At 44.7% G+C, this 21,274-nt stretch overlaps 1 protein-coding gene across 1 annotated transcript; it reads right to left on the bottom strand.

Annotated features, from left to right (window-relative positions):
* Window positions 1-5,964: 5,964 nt before the first annotated feature.
* Window positions 5,965-21,219, bottom strand: rtn4ip1 (reticulon 4 interacting protein 1). Its single transcript, XM_080849653.1, has 9 exons — window positions 20,685-21,219; window positions 19,767-19,918; window positions 16,915-16,983; window positions 15,239-15,363; window positions 12,233-12,281; window positions 10,930-11,066; window positions 10,387-10,570; window positions 8,091-8,183; window positions 5,965-6,375 (listed from the first exon to the last, which is right to left on the bottom strand). Exons 1-9 carry the CDS (start codon window positions 20,953-20,955, stop codon window positions 6,268-6,270), a joined length of 1,188 nt encoding a protein of 395 aa, XP_080705779.1. The 5' UTR covers window positions 20,956-21,219; the 3' UTR covers window positions 5,965-6,267.
* Between the last annotated feature and the right edge of the window lie 55 nt (window positions 21,220-21,274).

Below are 21,274 nucleotides of genomic sequence, written 5' to 3'. Positions count from 1 at the left end.
AAGATAAACCCACTGCAGTCTTCATACCAATCCACATGCAGTGTTATAGTTATATCAGAAACACAACAAGAGAATGCATTCACATGCCAATAAACATTATTCTGATTCTGATACCTCAACATACAGTTGTGAGACTGTCTTTTCAACCATGAATATGATGAAAAACACATAGGCTACAGGAGCACACTCACTTATTATCCTCTGCCTGGACACCTTTAATGCCCAATTTTCAAGAAGACGATCTTAGAGAAATCGTTGTGTGTGTGGTAGTCGTTTATTGTATACATGCCTCCTCCCGGGAATCCTCACAACAGCGAATGATGGCAACTAACAGACAATGGTTGATGGTGGAGCTGCTGGACTAGTTTGAGTTATAGCAGAGGACGTGCTTGTAGCGATTTGAGCGACAACTACAACAACAACAGAACAGGAGACAGGTGGTACGTACGTTTACTAGATGTTCCGCTAAATCAAGCGTTAGCGTATTCACAATAACTCTCAAAAGTGTGCTGCTAATAAGTACAACGTTGTCGTGCCGATTATGCTCTCACACGCCACCCTCATTGAGGCAAAAGTAATGTTTGACTCAAATGTCTTTCACTGCCGTTTTATGTAAAGTCAGTCATTCTAAATAGGTTCTACACATACATGAAATACATTTCCTATTTAATAGATGCAAAGTAATTATGCTGCCAGCATTACTCCGTAGCAAATTACGTATGTCAGTTGAAGCTGGTTGGAGAAGGCACTTTCAACACCGAGCCACCAGCCAAGAGACCAACAGTGGTCGGGAGAAATGTACTTTTCGAGGGTTTATATAAAATACGGTAGCCTAATGCTGCATGCTGTGCAGCTTTGTAGTTTACCAAAGTCGTACTAAAACATTTTGACAGAAAACAGGAAATGTAGGTCCTGACATGTGTGATTCCGGAAATGATGTTGTTTTGGAAATGATGTCGTAAGCTGGCCAATCACAGCCAAGTGGGTCTCCGACTCTCTCCGTCTCTTTAAGAAAAGTTAGAAAAAAGCGTTTGTCTCCGACCAGCTCTCCGACGGCTCTCCGACGGGTCGGATGGGCGGCAACACCTGGGTGAAGGTGTTACCAAGGCGTGCCAAGGCGTGCCAAAGTGTCCCTCTACGACCAAAACGGAGAGAATCGTAGAAGTATAAAAATGCCTTTATGCCATTCCAAATCACATCAGCAGTCGTGGCTCTAGAAGCACTTTCATTTTTTACAGCTGAACAGAGATTGAAGAAAGGACTGAGATTAGAAGGAAAGGGCGTGAGCCTTTGACCTCAATGGTTCAGATAGCCTGCAGGCAGGACTAGAGGAGGTGGAAGGGTTCAGATAGCCTGCAGGCAGGACTAGAGGAGGTGGAAGGGTTCAGATAGCCTGCAGGCAGGACTAGAGGAGGTGGAATGGTTCAGATAGCCTGCAGGCAGGACTAGAGGAGGTGGAAGGGTTCAGATAGCCTGCAGGCAGGACTAGAGGAGGTGGAAGGGTTCAGATAGCCTGCAGGCAGGACTAGAGGAGGTGGAAGGGTTCAGATAGCCTGCAGGCAGGACTAGAGGAGGTGGAAGGGTTCAGATAGCCTGCAGGCAGGAGTAGAGGAGGTGGAAGGGTTCAGATAGCCTGCAGGCAGGACTAGAGGAGGTTGAAGGGTTCAGATAGCCTGCAGGCAGGACTAGAGGAGGTGGAAGGGTTCAGATAGCCTGCAGGCAGGACTAGAGGAGGTGGAAGGGTTCAGATAGCCTGCAGGCAGGACTAGAGGAGGTGGAATGGTTCAGATAGCCTGCAGGCAGGACTAGAGGAGGTGGAAGGGTTCAGATAGCCTGCAGGCAGGACTAGAGGAGGTGGAAGGGTTCAGATAGCCTGCAGGCAGGACTAGAGGAGGTGGAAGGGTTCAGATAGCCTGCAGGCAGGACTAGAGGAGGTGGAAGGGTTCAGATAGCCTGCAGGCAGGAGTAGAGGAGGTGGAAGGGTTCAGATAGCCTGCAGGCAGGACTAGAGGAGGTTGAAGGGTTCAGATAGCCTGCAGGCAGGACTAGAGGAGGTGGAAGGGTTCAGATAGCCTGCAGGCAGGACTAGAGGAGGTTGAAGGGTTCAGATAGCCTGCAGGCAGGACTAGAGGAGGTGGAAGGGTTCAGATAGCCTGCAGGCAGGACTAGAGGAGGTGGAAGGGTTCAGATAGCCTGCAGGCAGGACTAGAGGAGGTTGAAGGGTTCAGATAGCCTGCAGGCAGGACTAGAGGAGGTGGAAGGGTTCAATTAGACAGGACTAGAGGAGTAGAGGAGGTGGAAGGGTTCAGATTGGTGTAGAGGAGGTTGAAGGGTTCAATTAGACAGGAGTAGAGGAGGTTGAAGGGTTCAAATAGGCAGGAGTAGAGGAGGTGGAATGGTTCAGATAGGCAGGACTAGAGGAGGTGGAAGGGTTCAGATAGACAGGAGTAGAGGAGGTGGAATGGTTCAGATAGGCAGGAGTAGAGGAGGTGGAATGGGTCAGATAGGCAGGAGTAGAGGAGGTGGAATGGGTCAGATAGACAGGAGTAGAGGAGGTGGAATGGTTCAGATAGACAGGAGTAGAGGAGGTGGAAGGGGTCAGATAGACAGGAGTAGAGGAGGTGGAATGGTTCAGATAGCCTGCAGGCAGGACTAGAGGAGGTTGAAGGGTTCAATTAGACAGGACTAGAGGAGTAGAGGAGGTTGAAGGGTTCAATTAGACAGGACTAGAGGACTAGAGGAGGTTGAAGGGTTCAATTAGACAGGACTAGAGGAGTAGAGGAGGTTGAAGGGTTCAGATTGGTGTAGAGGAGGTTGAAGGGTTCAATTAGACAGGAGTAGAGGAGGTTGAAGGGTTCAGATAGGCAGGAGTAGAGGAGGTGGAATGGTTCAGATTGGTGTAGAGGAGGTTGAAGGGTTCAATTAGACAGGAGTAGAGGAGGTTGAAGGGTTCAGATAGACAGGAGTAGAGGAGGTGGAATGGTTCAGATAGGCAGGAGTAGAGGAGGTGGAATGGTTCAGATAGACAGGAGTAGAAGAGGTTGAATGGTTCAGATAGGCAGGAGTAGAGGAGGTGGAAGGGGTCAGATAGGTTGGAGTAGAGGAGGTGGAATGGTTCAGATAGGCAGGAGTAGAGGAGGTGGAATGGTTCAGATAGACAGGAGTAGAAGAGGTTGAATGGTTCAGATAGACAGGAGTAGAGGAGGTGGAATGGTTCAGATAGGCAGGAGTAGAGGAGGTGGAATGGGTCAGATAGGCAGGAGTAGAGGAGTAGAGGAGGTGGAAGGGGTCAGATAGGCAGGAGTAGAGGAGGTGGAAGGGGTCAGATAGGCAGGAGTAGAGGAGGTGGAAGGGGTCAGATAGACAGGAGTAGAGGAGGTGGAATGGTTCAGATAGGCAGGAGTAGATGAGTAGGGGAGGTGGAATGGTTCAGATAGCCTGCAGGCAGGACTAGAGGAGTTGGAATGGTTCAGATAGACAGGAGTAGAGGAGGTGGAATGGTTCAGATAGACAGGAGTAGAGGAGGTGGAATGGTTCAGATAGACAGGAGTAGAGGAGGTGGAATGGTTCAGATAGGCAGGAGTAGAGGAGGTGGAATGGTTCAGATAGCCTGCAGGCAGGACTAGAGGAGGTGGAATGGTTCAGATAGACAGGAGTAGATGAGGTGGAATGGTTCAGATAAACAGGAGTAGAGGAGGTGGAATGGTTCAGATAGCCTGCAGGCAGGACTAGAGGAGGTGGAATGGTTCAGATAAACAGGAGTAGATGAGGTGGAAGGCTTCAGATAGGCAGGAGTAGAGGAGTTCAGATAGCCTGCAGCCAGGAGTAGAAGAGATTCAGGTGAGGGTGTAACTCACTTCCTGTCAGTTCCTCATCAGCCTGAGTGGACTGGGAGTGTGTGTGTGTGTGTGTGTGTGTGTGTGTGTGTGTGTGTGTGTGTGGGTGTGGGTGTGGGTGGGGCTGGGTGTGTGTGTGTGTGTGTGGGCGAGGCTGGGTGTGTGTGGAGCTGCCCTAAACAGAAACATCATGTCTGCTGTTACCACACACACACCTGGTTTGTCAGTGGGGTGAAAGTGATGACAAATGTCCTCCCCCCTCGCTGGTCACACCCACACACAAACACACACACACACACTCTCCAGAAGACCTGTAGAGGCCTGCCCAGACTCTTCCACCGAACAATCTGGCACTTTTCTCATCAGACCAGCCCTGCACCCAATACACGCACACAGACACCTCCCATCACTGCAGCCTGACGCACATTATATTTAAAGTACCAGTCATCACACACAGTTTTCTAGCGTCATATATATTATGATATGTTATGTGTAGCGTGTTTTAATATCTTGTTTTGGTTTACAAGTGGGTCCACAACTGAGATGAGTGCTCCTGGTTTATTAAGCTGGCACCACAACATATAGGGACAAAGAGACACACACTGATTCCACACATATGCAAGCCCTCACCTACACTCAGGTGAAGCAGAACAAAATCTAGAGATCCTGTTGCATGCTCTGCGTAATGAAGAAGCAATCTGCAATCCCCTTTAAATGTTGTTTAGGGATAGTGAACGGATATGATGTGGTTAAATTATGTAAATGTTGTTCTGTTTGTTATCATCCCTTTTTAAATGATTTATTAAAATGGCAACAGATGCTCCACAAATAGTTTTTTTTCTCTGCAGGACAATCCTGTTCCTCCAGCTCTAGGGCTGTTAACCTAAGCTGTTACTGCCATCTAGTGGAGAGTCAGAGAACTGAAGTGTCCTGCTTGTAAAGACGTTCTTTACAGGCATTGAAAGATTTTTTTTATAGTTTTATGTTAATACTATTTCATTTCGAGAATATGTGAGTCAGTAAAGGGTGACATAAGTCCTTTGTTATAGCATCAGTGCTCTTTCTCTCAGTGACTGCAGAAAACTGTACTGAGTTCAGTCAGTAAGTCTCACTCCTTTCCACTTATGCCTGCCCTTCCCCTTTACCACCACTAGGAGGCCTCACAATAGCACTGTTTATACAGTGATCATGATCCATTACCATTAGGTTTACATTTGCTTGCAAAATATGTTGATGTGATGTGCACTGACGACCATCTGCTTCCTGCTCCCAGGCGGCCAGCAGTACGACAGGAACCAGGTGATCGTCAACACGCTGGACGAGAGGAAGGCCAACCAGAGATGGACAGTGGAGATCCTGTAACCCGGCCGACCAAGCAAGCACCAGACTCACGAACGGACATCGTGGGTAAACTGCCTCTTCCCACGGAGCCTCGTGAGGGGCCTCTCATAAACTCTTCTAGGAGCCACAGAGAGGACCTCTTACACCTCTGCTTTCTTGGGGCCTCTGTGGACATCAGCACTAGTAAAACTAGTAGCACACAGCAGCCCAGTAGACTTCAGGGCAGTGGACTTCTAAGGGCTAGGGTTTGGTTTGTCTAACAAATTTGAGGCGCAATCAAGTAACCCTGACCACTCCTTAACACTAATTTATCTGGCCCTTTTCTGAAGAACATTTCAGGAGCACTTTAAACATTCACTAGAGACCCGGCAAGCTTACTGCGCACAGTATGGACCTATATAACGTTTACTGTTCTATAATGGGGTCAAGTTATGACTAACCAAGTCATGACTTAATAATTTCCGACTATTCCATGAATCATATGACCTTGATGTGACTTTGTATACCACATAAACACACACACACACGTATGCCATGACGTTATTCCCTTTAAAGCACAAATATCTGTAAATGTATGATTTTCCATAATGTTTTACTATCTAGGCACATTTGCCTGTAGAATCTTTCATCCTCGTGTCTTCAATCACACGGCATACATACACACACACACACATACATACACACAAACTTGGTGCAAGGTGATGCCATTCATGCTTTTTTTTTTTCTCTGCAACTGGTTCTGTTTTTGTTGGATTTTTCTAGAAAATACTGATACAGTTACATTCCGAAGGATTAAAGAATCTTTTATTGTCTCTGTGATGGCATTGCATTCCACACATACTCGCTCACCATACCGTGACAAACTCATTCGACAAATACGAGTTCCAATGTGCGTGCGTGCCCACGCAAACACACACACACACACACACACACACACACTCACACACACACAGGCAGGAAATGATTGACTGGTGGCCACGCCACAACCCACACTGCAGACTCGTTCTTGCAGGCAAATGTGGACCACGAAAAACAATCTCTGTTGTGTGATCGCCATAGTTATTGAGAAATTGAGAAATAGGCATCCCTCTCAGATGACATTAATGACCGTCTTGCCACGGGCGTGACCTGCCTCCACCTTCAGGAAGGCCTGCGGCACCTGAGAGAAAGGGAACGTCTCCCCCACCACTGGCTTCACCTGAGATGGAGAGACAGGGAGCGAGAGAAAAAGAGGAAATGGTAGTTTAAAATAAAAAGAGGGGGGGGGGGGGGATGAGACAGGATGTGGTTTTGGGGGCACTGGGGTGAAACTCAGACATGTTTCTCTGAAGCCTCTTTTGTTCTCTGACTGCATTTCTATTTCTCGGTAAACGGGTCCACCATTATTCGTTGGATCAAACAGGGTGGTATATTGCATGATCTGATCACAGGTGTGACTGAGGTTTCTGTTTACAATAGACACAAGTACACACACACACACACACAAACACAGACTGGAGTGTTGAAATGCTAATTCGAATTCAGAAGGAATAAGCAGAATATCTGAAAAATCTAACCTCCCTCCAGTTCACCGAAAACAAACGCAAGAGCCATTTTGTTCAGTTACTATCAAAAGCATCTTTGTTTCCTCCAGCGTACCCCGCCCATCCCCTCCGCCTCCACGCCTGGGACCCCCACCACCGCTGGGGGCGGAGGGGCAGCCGTTGTCGTGACTCACGAGCACATTTCCACCGCCTCACGCCTCCGTTATCTGCACCTCCCATCGCCACGGCAACATTTCTACGGCGGGGCGGCGGGCGTGAGGTCACCGCCGGCGCCCGCAGCGATTTCCTGACGCAAGCAGATTTCGCCCGGCGGAGCGGTGCGTGGGACAATAGCGGCAGATTAGGCGGGATGAGGGTGGGATTACCCCGTAGCTGCAGCTGGGATTTCACAGGCTTTAGAGCAGGACTCTCTGGCCTTCATGATCTATCTCTCTCTCTCGATCCCTCTCTCTCTCCCTCTGTTTCTCTCTTTTTTTTACTCCCTCCATATATGGGTCCAGATGGGTAAATCGTGGATATGTATGGACCCTGTCGGTCTGGTTTTGGATTTAAGAGAGCCACTGGCATGTGAAATATCTAACACCGATGTACAACACTCAGCTGAGAGGGGGTCGGCAGGATTGGTCTCTCAGCAGATATGTCAGCAGATATTTCAAATATATGTTTTCTAGTCATGATGAACCGATATCAAACAGTGACTTGTCATTTGTAACAAGTCTCAAAGCTACTTTGATTTAAAAACACTAGTTTTCAATTAGAAAAAACACTTTAATATAAGGAAAACTCAAGCTTCTGACAAAGAATACATCTATAAACATAAACACTATTACTACATTTCAGTAACAACACAATTTATTGGCTGAGAGTACGCGAGAGTGAAAGTTGTATAAAGCGATCTTTATAATATTGTCCACATAATCTTAAAGAATGACGCCCTGTCTGACCTACTGTCAGAGCACAGGCCACACAATACACATACACACATTTGTGTAAACAGATCACCCGTGGACTTTTTGGGTCAAACCCTTCTTTCTTTCCCAGTATGATTGAATGTCACTGTGGCTGCTAGGTAACAGGGTGGCCTACTTTTCTCCAAGGGCTAAAAAAAATCAGTTTGGGGTTAAGGACACTCTTTTCTGGTGGAGACTTTTAGCATACACACAAACACTCACTCACACACACTCATACACTCACACTCACTCACTCACTCACTCACTCACTCACTCACTCACACACACACACACACACACACACACACACACACACACTCACACACTCACACACACACACACACACACACACACACACACACACACACACACACACACACACACACACACAGAGCGAGAGAGAGAGAGAGGCAGTGTACCTGACCAGCGTCCACCATATCTTTAATGTCGTCCAGTGCAGGGCCGCTTGGTGCAAAGAAGCCCCAGCGATAGTGCACACCTTTACACAAGTGCTACGAGAAAGAAAGAGAGATGGAGAGAACATTATATTTTAAATTCTTCTATGTTTATACGTACTGTACATCTCAAAATAGAAATAGACTGTGGCTGACTGAGTAGGTCAGTGTATTAACATGTGACTATTAAGGGGCACGTCTGATATGGGTGTGACCGCTGAGGTAACACAACCCAAAGTGTGTGTGTGTGTGTGTGTGTGTGTGTGTGTGTGTGTGTGTGTGTGTGTGTGTGTGTGTAGGATGCAAAGGAGTTTTCATCTAGCTACTGTTTCTCCTCTTTTCTGTGCCAGCAGAGAGAGCTCTATTCTAAGCCAAAGCATTGCACACCCACTTTCATCCTGTGTGTGTGTGTGTGTGAATGCGATTAAGGAGGACAGGAAAATAAATGCTGTCTCTGTTTGTCATCACACACACACACACACACACAGTCATAATAGAGCTAACAATAACAGGGTTCAGACTTCCCATCTTCCTCGACCTTTAAAACACACACGCACACACACACACACATGATACGTGTTGACCTGCAGGTACAGTCTGTAGATCATGAATCATCTCGCTAACTGCAGCCTGTTGGTGAGACATCCTAGGAGCCCTGCCACTGGGGCATGGGGGTGTTCCAGCTCTCAGAGTACGTTTCGGGCTACCCCCATCTGCCCCATCCGCCCCTCTCTGCCTTCAGCTCACCACACACCACTCTCGGTTTCCATTTCTCCGAAAGAGAGTAAGAGCGAAACACAGGAGAGAGAGAAAGTATATGACACATCCTGACACAAGTGTGGCAGAATCCGAGCAACACCATCTATGCTATACCTTAAGATGCTATGGACGCGTTATGACAACCATGAACATTTGAAGCTGGAGTTGTGTTGTTGTCACTAATAGTCTACTGACACTGACAGCACCACAAGTGATGTGTGTTTGATAAGATGTGTAATATGACAGCACAGAAAGGCTCTACCAATTCCCAGTAATACTTTGTTTAATGACAAAAACTCGGAGGAGAAAGCGACCAAAAGATAGGGCCTTCCGTGCTGTTTTCACGATAGTCATTTAGCAGACGCTTTTATCCAAAGCGACTTATAAGGATGTATACACATTTTACATTTACACTGATGGCACACTGCACATCAGGAGCAATTAGGGGTTCTGTGTTTGCTCAAGGATGCTTCGACTGGGAATCGAACTAGCAACCTTCTGATTACTAAACGACTTCTCTACCTCCTGTACCAGTGTCGCCCAACGCCCACAATAGGCACAACACTGCCAGCTCTAGACAGACTCCCACACGCTCTCCATACACCCAGTCCTCAGGAGGATCCAGGGAAAGAAATGTACATTAAAAAACAATAACACACTTAAACTGTTAGGTTGCATTCACACACTGACGATGGCTTAGGCCAAAACGCATCTGGATAAACTGTTCAAAATAAATAAGCAACGAGACAAGCTTGAGAGTGCGTTTTTTTTCTACATGAAGGTTGCATTCACACCCAGCAGACCTAATGAGACCATTACTATAAGGCTTCAAGGCGACCTTCCCACACATACATTAACACGTGGTCCCTGCCCTTCATTCTGGTTTTCTAATGGCTGCTTTTCTAACAACCGAGACCACCGTGGGTAAACACAAACGGTTCCTTGACCGGCTGAACGTCTCTGAAAGGCAGACGGGGAACAAACACAGAGAGACTAAAGTGCCGTAAACACCGCAGAGATAACACTTAAGGGAGGGGGCCTGAGGAGAACAAAGAAGACGAGCGGGAGAGGTGATTGATTTGTTCCAAGTTAATGGCTGACAGAGAACATGTTGGGGTTTCAGTGGTGAGGAGGTGGGGGGGGACGATGGAGGGATAGGCCTTGTGGTGTGGCACTAAAGAGAAGAGACTCTCTGCATTGATTTTTTTTTAACTCTTTTTTTTCTCCCCATTACTCTCTCTGCAAAAAAGCCACATCCTATATCATTTCATTTCCATTTGTTTCCATTACGCTCAGACGCACACCACAGGGTACATGGAAGTCACACACAACACATGTACACACTGACCTGCAAACACACACACACACACACACACACACACACACACACACACACAAACACACACACACACATACACACCATTATCACTCAAGGGTGCGGCGTAAGTGCTTTAAAAGCACAATATGTGTATGTGTATGATGGACAGAAGTCAGTCACTACCTTCGCTACTTTGGATGCCACAGTGGCTGCGTTCTGAAGCATTCCGTCTGCTATTCCCAGCAGGTCAGTGTTCCGGAGGAAGGGTGTTAGCAAGGTAACGTATTTGGCCCCACACCAGGGCTTCAGGAGGCCCGGAGCCCAGGCCTCAGTGTCCCCCCCGACGTTATCCAGAATCAAATCAAACCTGGAGGGGGAAGGAGGAATCAGAAGAAGAGAGGAGAAAGGGTGGGGGGGGGGGGGGCTCAGTTAGTTTAACTAACTCTTTTTCAAAGGTACTGAATGCAGACAAGGGCTCTGTGTTGTGGTGTAGATCTGACAAGCAACTCTATTGTGTGTGTGTGTGTGTGTATGTGTGTGAGTCTGTGTGTGTGTGTGTGCATGTGTGTGTGTGTGTGCGTGTGTGTGTGTGTGTGTGTGTGTGTGTGTTTGCGAGTATGCGTGTGTGTGTGTGTGTGTGTGTGTGTGTGTGTGTGTGTGTGAATGTGTGTATGTGTGTGTGTGAGTGTGTATCCGTGTGTGTGTGTGTGTGCCTATCAGTCTTACTTCTCCATCTCTTTGAGCTGTTTCTGGTCCGGGCCGGTGGTGTAATCCACCACAGCGTCGGCCCCTAGCCCCCTCACCAGGCCCTCGGCACTGCCCGAGCAGGTGGCCGTTACATGGGCACCCCAAGCCTTCAGCATCTACACACACACACACACACACACACACACACACTTGATATACTTTATTTTTATATTATAAGTCAAGTTTCACCAGGAATCACATTTTCTGAATAGTCCAACAAATGTTCAACAGTCAATTAAAGGTTTACAGTTCAAGTGTAGAGAAAACATTGTCAACAGCAAATTAAAGGTTTACAGTTCAAAAGTAGAGAAAACATTGTCGCTTCCAAATAAACATGCTTCCTATAATTAGTGATATTGAACAGTGCCAACTGTTTGGCCTTTGTTTTACGTAGCCCCCCAATGCAAAGTCCACGTACCAACAGCCTGGGAATGTGATCTAAGCTGACAAAAACTAGGACAATGACTTTTGTGTGCTAGGTTCTCAATGGCCGTAATCAGAGAAAGATATTTAAAAAAAATGTTGCACACTGTGATTCTTCCAAAAACATTACACTAACACAAATCCTGTATCCTGTGTTTCTGAATGCAGCCATTTCCCTGAAAACAAACTGCCTCTTGAAATAAGGAACTCCAGGGAAAGTGTTGTCCAATACACCCAACTATGGTGCAAATGGTTTCTGGGTTACCTCTATTCAATGTCAACAAGTTTGTATGGTTTTCAAAAAGGCAGCAAAGTGCAACCTAACGTAGGTGGTCTTATTTGTAACCACGAGCCATTCATCCTAATCTACTCCCCACTGAAACATGGAGGGTTGCCACCCTTTCCTCTAACATCAAAATAATAAAGACAAAGTTTAAGCAAGTCCTTGAATGGAACTCTTTCAGAGTACAGCACCAAATATTACGTCGCCTGTGTCTGGAAGGTCCATTCACTGGTCAGTATTCAGTAATCAGTGGCTCTCTTCCACTCAATCGCTTGAGAGACATTCACTCCACACTGATCCCCATTTCACTAATTGTGAGACTACTAGCACCAATTGGCTGGACCGCTGTTGAATTAGGTCAGTCACTTTACAGGGGGTGAATACTTATGCAATCATTTATGTTACATTACACATTTTTATTGAATTCAATTACTGTGCAGAAATTTATTTTCACTTTGACATCAAAGAGGGCTATTTTGTAATTTTTTTGCAAACTTATATTGAAAAGCAATAAAGGGGCAAAATCCAAGGGGGTGAATACTTATGCAAGGCACTGTATATGGTGTTCTATTGTACCTGTATGGTAAAGGTTCCAACACCACCAGAAGCTCCCAGGATCAGCACACTGTGTAGATAAAAAAGAAAAGAAAAAAATAAAAAAACAAAAGATGATGAGAACAGAGCTCATCACCGGACACATTGAAGTTCACCGAACTCTAATTCATGAGCTGTTTGCTGAGTCCCCAAAGACAGGATCTGGTAATTGGGGGAGCCAAATCAATCCAATCTTAATAGGAGAAAACACCCAGATCCAGCTATTCAGAGGTAATGACCAAGGGCCTATTGAGATGTGGCCGAGGCATCAAACGCCAGCCGTGTCCTTCGATGAACTTCAGAATTGCTACAATTACAGGAGTCTTGTACACACACACACACACTCACAAAAACACATTCTCTCCTCCTCTTCAATCTACACACACACACCTAATGTAACACACATCTGTAACAACAAATACACATCTATTCCTCTCACACACACACACACACACACACACACACACACACACACACACACACACACACACCCCAGTGCTGAACAGTAGGTGATGTGTTGGTCTGTCCAGCGCAGTAGTGCCAGGGAGGTGGGGTGTGTGGTGTGTGTGTGTGTGTGTGTGTGTGTGTGGGATGTGTGTGTGTGGGGGGGGGGGGGCGTTGGTGTCTGTGCCCAGAGCAGGAGAGCAGAGTGCTGCCAGCACATCCAGCGTCTCATTAAGATCACTTCATTTGGCCAGGGCTCTTTAGGGCCAGACCAGCCAGAATAATCAGTGCAGAATAGACTCCGGGACAGGGTGCCCCGGAACTGCAGGACTGGGGTTAGCCGAGGAGATGGGACTCGGCCAAGGTGTTTTGTTGTGTGTGTGTGTGTGTGTGTGTTTTGTTGTGTGCCTGTGGGAGTGTGTGTGTGTGTGTGGGGGGGGGGGGTTGTATGCATATGACACCTTTGTCCCATTTATGTAACACTTAGCGTGTAAGAGAAGATTTTTATATAACCAAATGAACGAATCAGTGAGTACACGCATGAGTATGGAATCAGATCAATGCCATAAATATTTTGCAATCTGTAATAAAGATTTTGTATCTGCAATATTGATTTTGTATAGTGAAACCATCTACACTTTCAAAACCTATCTACAGATATGGATTTCAAATACGAAATGTATCTACACTTCCAAAAACTATCTTCACTTTCAAAATCTATTTACAGATACGGATTTCAAATACGAAATGTATCTACACTTGCAAAAACTATCTACACTTTCAAAAACTATCTTCACTTTCAAAATCTATCTGCAGATATGGATTTCAGTTACGGATTTCAGTTCGCATTACGGATTTCAAGTACGAGTTACGGATTTCTGTTACGAATTACAAAATCTTTTTGGCACTGTCTTAACTTCCTTTCTAAAGAGCCAATCAGCGCTTTTTGCAGATTTTCTTAAGCGCCAATCAACACATTGTATCCTGTACTGACTAGCCAATCGGCGCTAGCTTGCTGGGAACTGGGAAAGTTGAGTGAAACGGTGTATGCAGCTGTCATGGATCAGAGACCGAGAAATGGCACAAGTAAGAAGTCCTATATTTGGAGTTGTTAATAAAGTCATTGTAAAACGCACAATCAGTCAGTGGTTTGCACTCCACACTTCGTTCCACCTGTTTCAAAGATCCCTGTCGTTGTATGGAAGATATTAGGATCTGCTTTGGTAGCTAACGAAAGCTAACGTTAGCATTTTCGTGATTGATCTCCTATTCACATTTTATTAAGTTAACCATGAACAGTATTCATATGACCCATTATCACGATGAGAACATTTAGCAGACAGACTGCTATTGTCTTGTTCTCCAGACACGCAAAGTGATGGTGGGGGTATACCGTTAAGTGCATCCTCAACAACTGGATAATGACCAGCCTGATTTCAAAACCACCTTGCAATGTCATTTTCGTTTCTTTTCATGGCACTTTGGGGTAGCCTATTTGTAACCATTTTCTGAAGTCTTCTTTATTGTGTATTTTTTGTGGAAGCGAGTTTTCTAGCGTCTCAGTGGAGGCAGCAAGCGAGACCAATTTCTTAGTTACAATGCGTTCTGCACCCAAGCGATCTCTGAATCGCCAGAGCCTAAGATTAACTAAATAGTACAGGTGTTCATCAGCCCTTTGGGCCAGACATAAGGCATGCTTGTTAAACTTCCCCCAAGGCGTTCGTACACCGAATTTTATTCAAACCATGCGGGGGAGACCCCAGATCTCTCCCTAGGCACAGTAGGCAGAGCGGTGGCAGATTTAGGTTATAAGTATTGAATAATAATGAGCGGGCCAGCAGTTGCCAGCAAGCTAGCGCTGATTGGCTAGTCAGTACAGGATACAATGTGTTGATTGGCGCTTTAGAAAATCTGCCAAAAGCTCTGATTGGCTCTTTAGAAAGGCTGTAAAAACAGTGCCAAAAAGATTTTGTAATTCGTAACAGAAATCCGTAATGCGTAACTGAAATCCGTATCTGCAGATAGATTTTGAAAGTGAAGATAGTTTTTGAAAGTGTAGATAGTTTTTGAAAGTGTAGATACATTTCGTATTTGAAATATGTATCTGTAAATAGATTTTGAAAGTGAAGATAGTTTTTGAAAGTGTAGATACATTTCGTGTTTGAAATCCGTATCTGTAGATAGGTTTTGAAAGTGTAGATGGTTTCACAGATACTTAATCTATATTACAGATACAAAATCTATATTACAGATTACAAAATATTTATGGCATTGATCTGATTCCATACATGAGCCCCTGCACCAAAATGCGTTACGGAATGTGTCTTTTTTCTGTCATGTCTATCTGTGTGTGTGTGTGTGCGTGTGTGTGTGTGTGTGTGTGTGTGTGTGTGTGTGTGTGTGTGTGTGTGAGTGTGTGTGTCTGTGTGTGTGTGAGTGTGTGTGTCTGTGTGTGTGTGTGTGTGTGTGTGTGTCTGTCTGTGTGAGTGTGTCTGTGTGAGTGTGTCTGTGTGCGTGTGTGTGTGTAACAGTCTTTGGACTTGCCGTTTCTTGGCACTGTTGTCTTTGTTGAGTCCGCCTGTGTTGACCACGGCTGACCAGGCTGTAGAGGCCACATAGGGGATGGACGCTGACTCTGAGTGACTGAGAGTCGCAGGCTTGTGTGCCACCTACACCCCACCCCACCCCAAAGAAAGAAACAGAGGACAGGAGAGGGCACAGAGAATTGGAAAGAAGTACAGGCAGAGCGTTCAGTGTCTGAGTCATCATCCATTAACAACAAAACACAAGGCCCACCCATGCAAGCTCAAACAGCCCTGGGACACAACAAAGCAATTTCTGCTTAAAAGCACCACCATCTCTCACACACACTCTCTCTCTCTCTCACAAACACAGACACACACACACACACACACACACACACACACACACACACACACACACACACACACACACAGGCACAGCTTTGTTTTCAGGGCTTAATTGCTACCGAGTTGGGCATTTGGTCACAAAGGACACGATCATTAGCAGACACGCTCCGCTGGGTTCTGATGTGAAATCAAAATGGAGCCAAGAGATTATTTAATACGTTGAGGGGATGGGAACAGTCAGTGATAGACTTCAGGGAGAGAGACTTTTCCTCCTTACCCTACTGAAACAATGTTTTATTTACAATATAGGCCTATACCTGCAACCAGTCTCAAAGGATGAGAATACACACACATACAGAGACAAACACACGCATACACAGACAAACACAGACAAACACACACATACACACACACAAACACAGACAAACACATTAATGCACACACAAGCACAGATAAACACACATACACACACAGACAAAAACACATACATTCACACACACAAATACAAACACAGACAAACACACACACATACACAGACAAACCGACATATGTTTTGGATTGTCAGAGCATGATTGGGTCTCTAGTGGAAATGGTAATATAAAGTATCAAGAGTTTACAATGTGATGATGAAGATGATGATGATGTGATGATGATGATGATGAGGCCAGTGGCAGACAGCATTCTTTATAAAGTAATGAGTGTATACTGTGGGGCACAGTGCACCCTGCCAATGTGAATGTGTCTAAGTTTAACGTGGCAAAGTCAATGTTAAAGACACAATATGATACGTTTGTAATATCATATCAGTATGTGTCTGTTCATGAAACATGTTGCTTGTCTGTTTTAAACACACTGCTACTGATGCCTGTAGGTATAGTGTATAGAGTATATTATATCCTTTTCACTGTGTATATGGTATTTAGTGACTGAGAAGGAGCCGTGTAAAGCTGTGTATATGGTATTTAGTGCCTGAGAAGGAGCCATGTAAAGCTGTGTATATGGTGTTCAGTTTTCACTGTGTATATGGTATTTAGTGCCTGAGAAGGAGCCATGTAAAGCTGTGTATATGGTGTTCAGTTTTCACTGTGTATATGGTATTTAGTGACTGAGAAGGAGCCATGTAAAGCTGTGTATATGGTGTTCTGAGAAGGAGCCATGTAAAGCTGTGTATATGGTGTTCTGAGAAGGAGCCGTGTAAAGCTGTGTATATGGTGTTCTGAGAAGGAGCCATGTAAAGCTGTGTATATGGTGTTCAGTGTGAAGGAGGCGTGTAAAGCTGTGTATATGGTGTTCAGTGTGAAGGAGGCGTGTAAAGCTGTGTATATGGTGACCTCATAAAGTTAAAGTTACCTCATTAGCGCTGAGGACCACAAACTCGGCTAGACTGCCCTGTTTCCAGGGGGGGATGGCACCCCATACCTGAAACACACACACAAGGTAGCACTCTGTTAGCAATGCACTACACACACACATACAGACATACTGACACACACACACGCATACACACACATACACACACACACACACACACACACACACACACAAAGTAGCGCTCTGTTTAGCAATGCACTACACACATACACACACAAACACACACACACACACACACACATAGTAGCACTCTGTTTAGCAATGCAATGCACTACACACACACAAACATTCACACACACATACACACAAATTAGCACTCTGTTTAGCAATGCACTGTTTTATTTCCCTCCTACACATATGTATCCACATAATACACACATAGCACACATTCAATACACGCAGTTATTCCCAAAACCTTTAATTCACAAACTATTCCTTTAATTTCTTTAAGTCTCACTGTCCACTCTATCGTTTTTAAGGAAACATCCATTTGTACTCCTGCTTGCCTTTGCAAAGATAAATTGCAGGTTACTTTCTGTGTTGTTTTCTAAAAAGTGCAAAAAAATAGTTTAAATAGCATTGTAGCTTTACCACAGCAACTCTGAAAGTTTATGAACAAGTTCATGAAAGAAAGAGTTTATGAACACAAGATTCACAGTCGCAATCAGTGGTATGTTTTGGTAATACTATTTCTTCTGTTCTTCCCATTGTCACAGGGGTTCCTCAAGGCTCACTATAAGGTCCTAGTTTGCATCCTATTTAAATGACTACACCACTCCCTATCTATTGATTAGTGATTAGATAGTAATCACTGGTTATACTGTAAATCACATCTCTGTTTCCTTGAGTTCAAAGTTGATCTGCCATCACCGGATGATAGAAAGCATACTCATTGGCTTTGTGTTATTTACACAGCCTGTTACTCCTTGTTTATCAAGCAGACTATTAGGCACTACGACAACAAAGAACAACTTTCTTTCAGTCATCCCTACCTGAGGTCACCTTACCCATTAAATACACAGATTACAATGCAACTCAATGGAGCATAACTCTGCTGCTCAATGCTCCTGCAATGTTTGACCTGTTGTAAACTCTTGTCTGTCTGTTTAGTGATGTAAATATTTTCACCTGTTAATCACATATGGTTTCATTCATGTTCACAACTTTTTGTGAGTTGCACATTACTTTTTACTATTGTGATGTCTATTGAGTTATTATCTTTCAGTGCAGGAAATGAAACCATGACATGATCAAAAGTTTCTCTGTGAAAGCACCATAAAGACCCCATTCTGTTCCACAGAAATTGCTAACGTATTTTACTATCCTGCAAATAACAACCTAAGTCTGATAAGCTAGGTAAGCTTTCTCCAAAAAACTCCACAAAGTAAATTTCGCCAGTATTGGCACAGATTTCAAGTAGCGCCTCTTAATAATAATAATCACACAAAAACCCAATAATGTATCAGTCTATCACTGTTCCTCAGTGAAATAATCAATTATCACACAAGCTGTCACATATTTCTATTTCCATTCTATTTCTCCACATAAACCAGATATCATTTGTTGAATCAAACATCTAAGGGTGAATTGCATGTTCTGATTAAAGGTGTAACTGAGGCCTCCAATGAATAGACCAAAGACATTACACACATACAGAGAGAGAGAGAGAGAGAGAGAGAGTGTGAGAGAGAGAGAAAGAGAGGGAGAAAGATAGAGAGAGAGAGTGTGAGTGAGAGAGAGAGATAGAATTGCATCCCTGCCCTGCATGTCTTGTCTTACACAACCTGTCCTCACACAAAAGACAGCTTCACATTTACATGGCGCCTGTCAGACAGTCCAACAAAGCCCTGAGAGAAGGCAGACTTCCTTCAGAATACAGCCACTGAGGGGGCGAGAGAGAGAGAGAGAGAGAGAGAGAGAGAGAGAGAGACAAAGGAAGACTGGGAGAACAACAGAAAATGTGAGATAGAATACCAAGAAAGAGGTAGAAGAAGTGACAGAATACCAAGAAAAGAGAGAGGAGACTAGAGTGACAGAATGAAACAAAGGGTGACAGAATGAAAAGAACAGAGCGAAAGGAAGGAAGGAGGGAGAAGTGAGAACAGGGGGAGGCATGAGGGCGGTTTCAGCTTTGCAAACCCACAAGGAGCATCTTCCTGTCATGCTAACCACACACATTATGCGGCTGAGCTACACTGAGTGGTGCAGATGAGATGGCAGCGATACCAAGTCATTGGGGTAGTTTAAACTCTTCACTTGACACTTACACACGTGTGCCTGAAACAAATGTGACTGCAGCCCACAGAAGCTATACAGAGAAGAAGCCAAAAATACCTCCACACATTAATTACAGTACACAAATATGAAATATGTTTGTTTAACCTCAGAGTCAATAGCCTAGCTAGTAAGTGCAATGTTGAGTGACTAAATGAACCAGATTTAATCAAAATGTAAAACCTTGTGGGGAGACACATGCTCTATTTCTCCAAACTTCCTCAGTGTACACACACTTCTCCCTGACGTCAAACATAGGCTCACTTGGTTTCACAACGTATTAGTCACAGGTTGTTTCTTTAAAAGGGTAAAAGTGCCCTCGAGGAGTCAACAAGCTATGACTCAGAATTATTAACTCAAATTTCTCTCTCGATACACACACACACACACACACACACACACACACACACACACACACACACACACACACACACATTTCTTCTCAATGAGTCCTATTGACTGAACACAATCCAGGTCAAATAAAGGTGACATTTAAACCATGTGTTGGTGGGTGGGTGGGTGAGTGCGTGCATGCATGTGTTTGTATGCCTGGCTACCTCATCTCCTGGTTTGAAGTAGGCCACGTCCAAGCCACACTCCATGATGACCCCGGAGAGGTCGCGACCAAGGATTAAGGGGAACTCACTCCCCTTCTGGTTCATGTATAGGGGGTCCCGCTTCATAGCCATAGTGGCAGCACCATAACCACCTGAAAAGATAAATAAGACAGACAGGTACAGACACAGTACAACAGATCAAACAGATGAGTGCACACTGAGTGAGGTACATGGTGTTAATAGCTACAGACAAAGCAGAGCAGACTCATTTTCTGTATATAGCCTGTGAATGAACATCACTGATTAATATCAGTAACAATGTACTATAGGCAGATGTAGTTATTCCAGTGAAGTGTTTTACTGAGTTGTTTGGGTCATTTGTGGTTACTTTAACAGCATACAGTGGCAAGAAGAGGAAAATAACAGTTCTGTGGAAACCTGACCCCATTTGGTGATACTTGAGGTGCCTGGTAACTGACCATTCTAACAATGACAGCTAGTGATAGAGATAGAGAGAGAGAGACAGAGACAGAGAGAGAGACAGAGAGACAGAGAGAGAGGCTGTCATAAGTATGATAAACTTTCCGAACGAAGTGATCACATGCTCCCACAAGTGTAGCCCCTGTTAAGGCTACTTCACTGGCCCATGTTTTTTGCGTTGGTTGGCTGTGGTTTGTGGTTTGAAGTACAGTGCAGGAGGACACCAAACCCTTCATCACAGAACTAGATGTCAGCCTATGTGGCGTGAGACAAACACACAGTGCGTGCCCTCTTACGTAATAATTTGCTTATTCATTCTGACCTCATTGGGAACTGACTGAACACAAATATTTACTTTTTACAAAGAAGACGGTTGGACAATTGCTTTTTTTCATTGATTTTTGACACAATACGTTAGGCTTCATATTTTTAACTCACCCCTCATGCTGACATCTATAGGATTTAGAGCTGTAGAGTGGACTTTGACGATAACCTCATTAGGGTAGTGTATAATTGGGAACGGAGCATTTTTGGTGAATCTCAACACGTCGTTATCACCGTACTTGTCAATGACCCACGCAGGCATCACGGTCATGCGACAGCGAGAGGTGCTGAAATTCCGAAGGCTTGCCCTCCCAAATACAGCTGTGTTCAAACCACATACTGTAACAAGGGGGGCTCTAAATATTATCTTTGCAAACGAATGCATATTCAAAGATCGAACCGTAAGGATAAGACTAAAGAATATCTAATGCGGCTATTTTATATCAGTTAGCTAAACGCTAGCATAACCTTAACCGCAACATGTAATCACTACTACATTCATGCCGATTGTAAGAGTACTGTTCCTTGAACAGCATCCTTAATCATTCCTGTATGTTAATTCAGTAAGTAATAATATTGTTTCACGCTTCATCTAAAGCAAGAGTTTTGACTTTCCTGCTACACCGTTCCCATGCCCGGCTCAGTTGACAGTCGGCTTGTGTTGACTGTGACTTGAAAATGTCGACCAATCACAGTACATTTTG

This window comes from Sprattus sprattus, assembly GCF_963457725.1.
Source record: "Sprattus sprattus genome assembly, chromosome: 13".
NCBI classification, from domain to species: domain Eukaryota; kingdom Metazoa; phylum Chordata; class Actinopteri; order Clupeiformes; family Clupeidae; genus Sprattus; species Sprattus sprattus.
The sequence above is the reverse complement of the archived record's forward strand: the minus strand, read 5'-3'. Positions and strand labels throughout refer to the sequence as shown.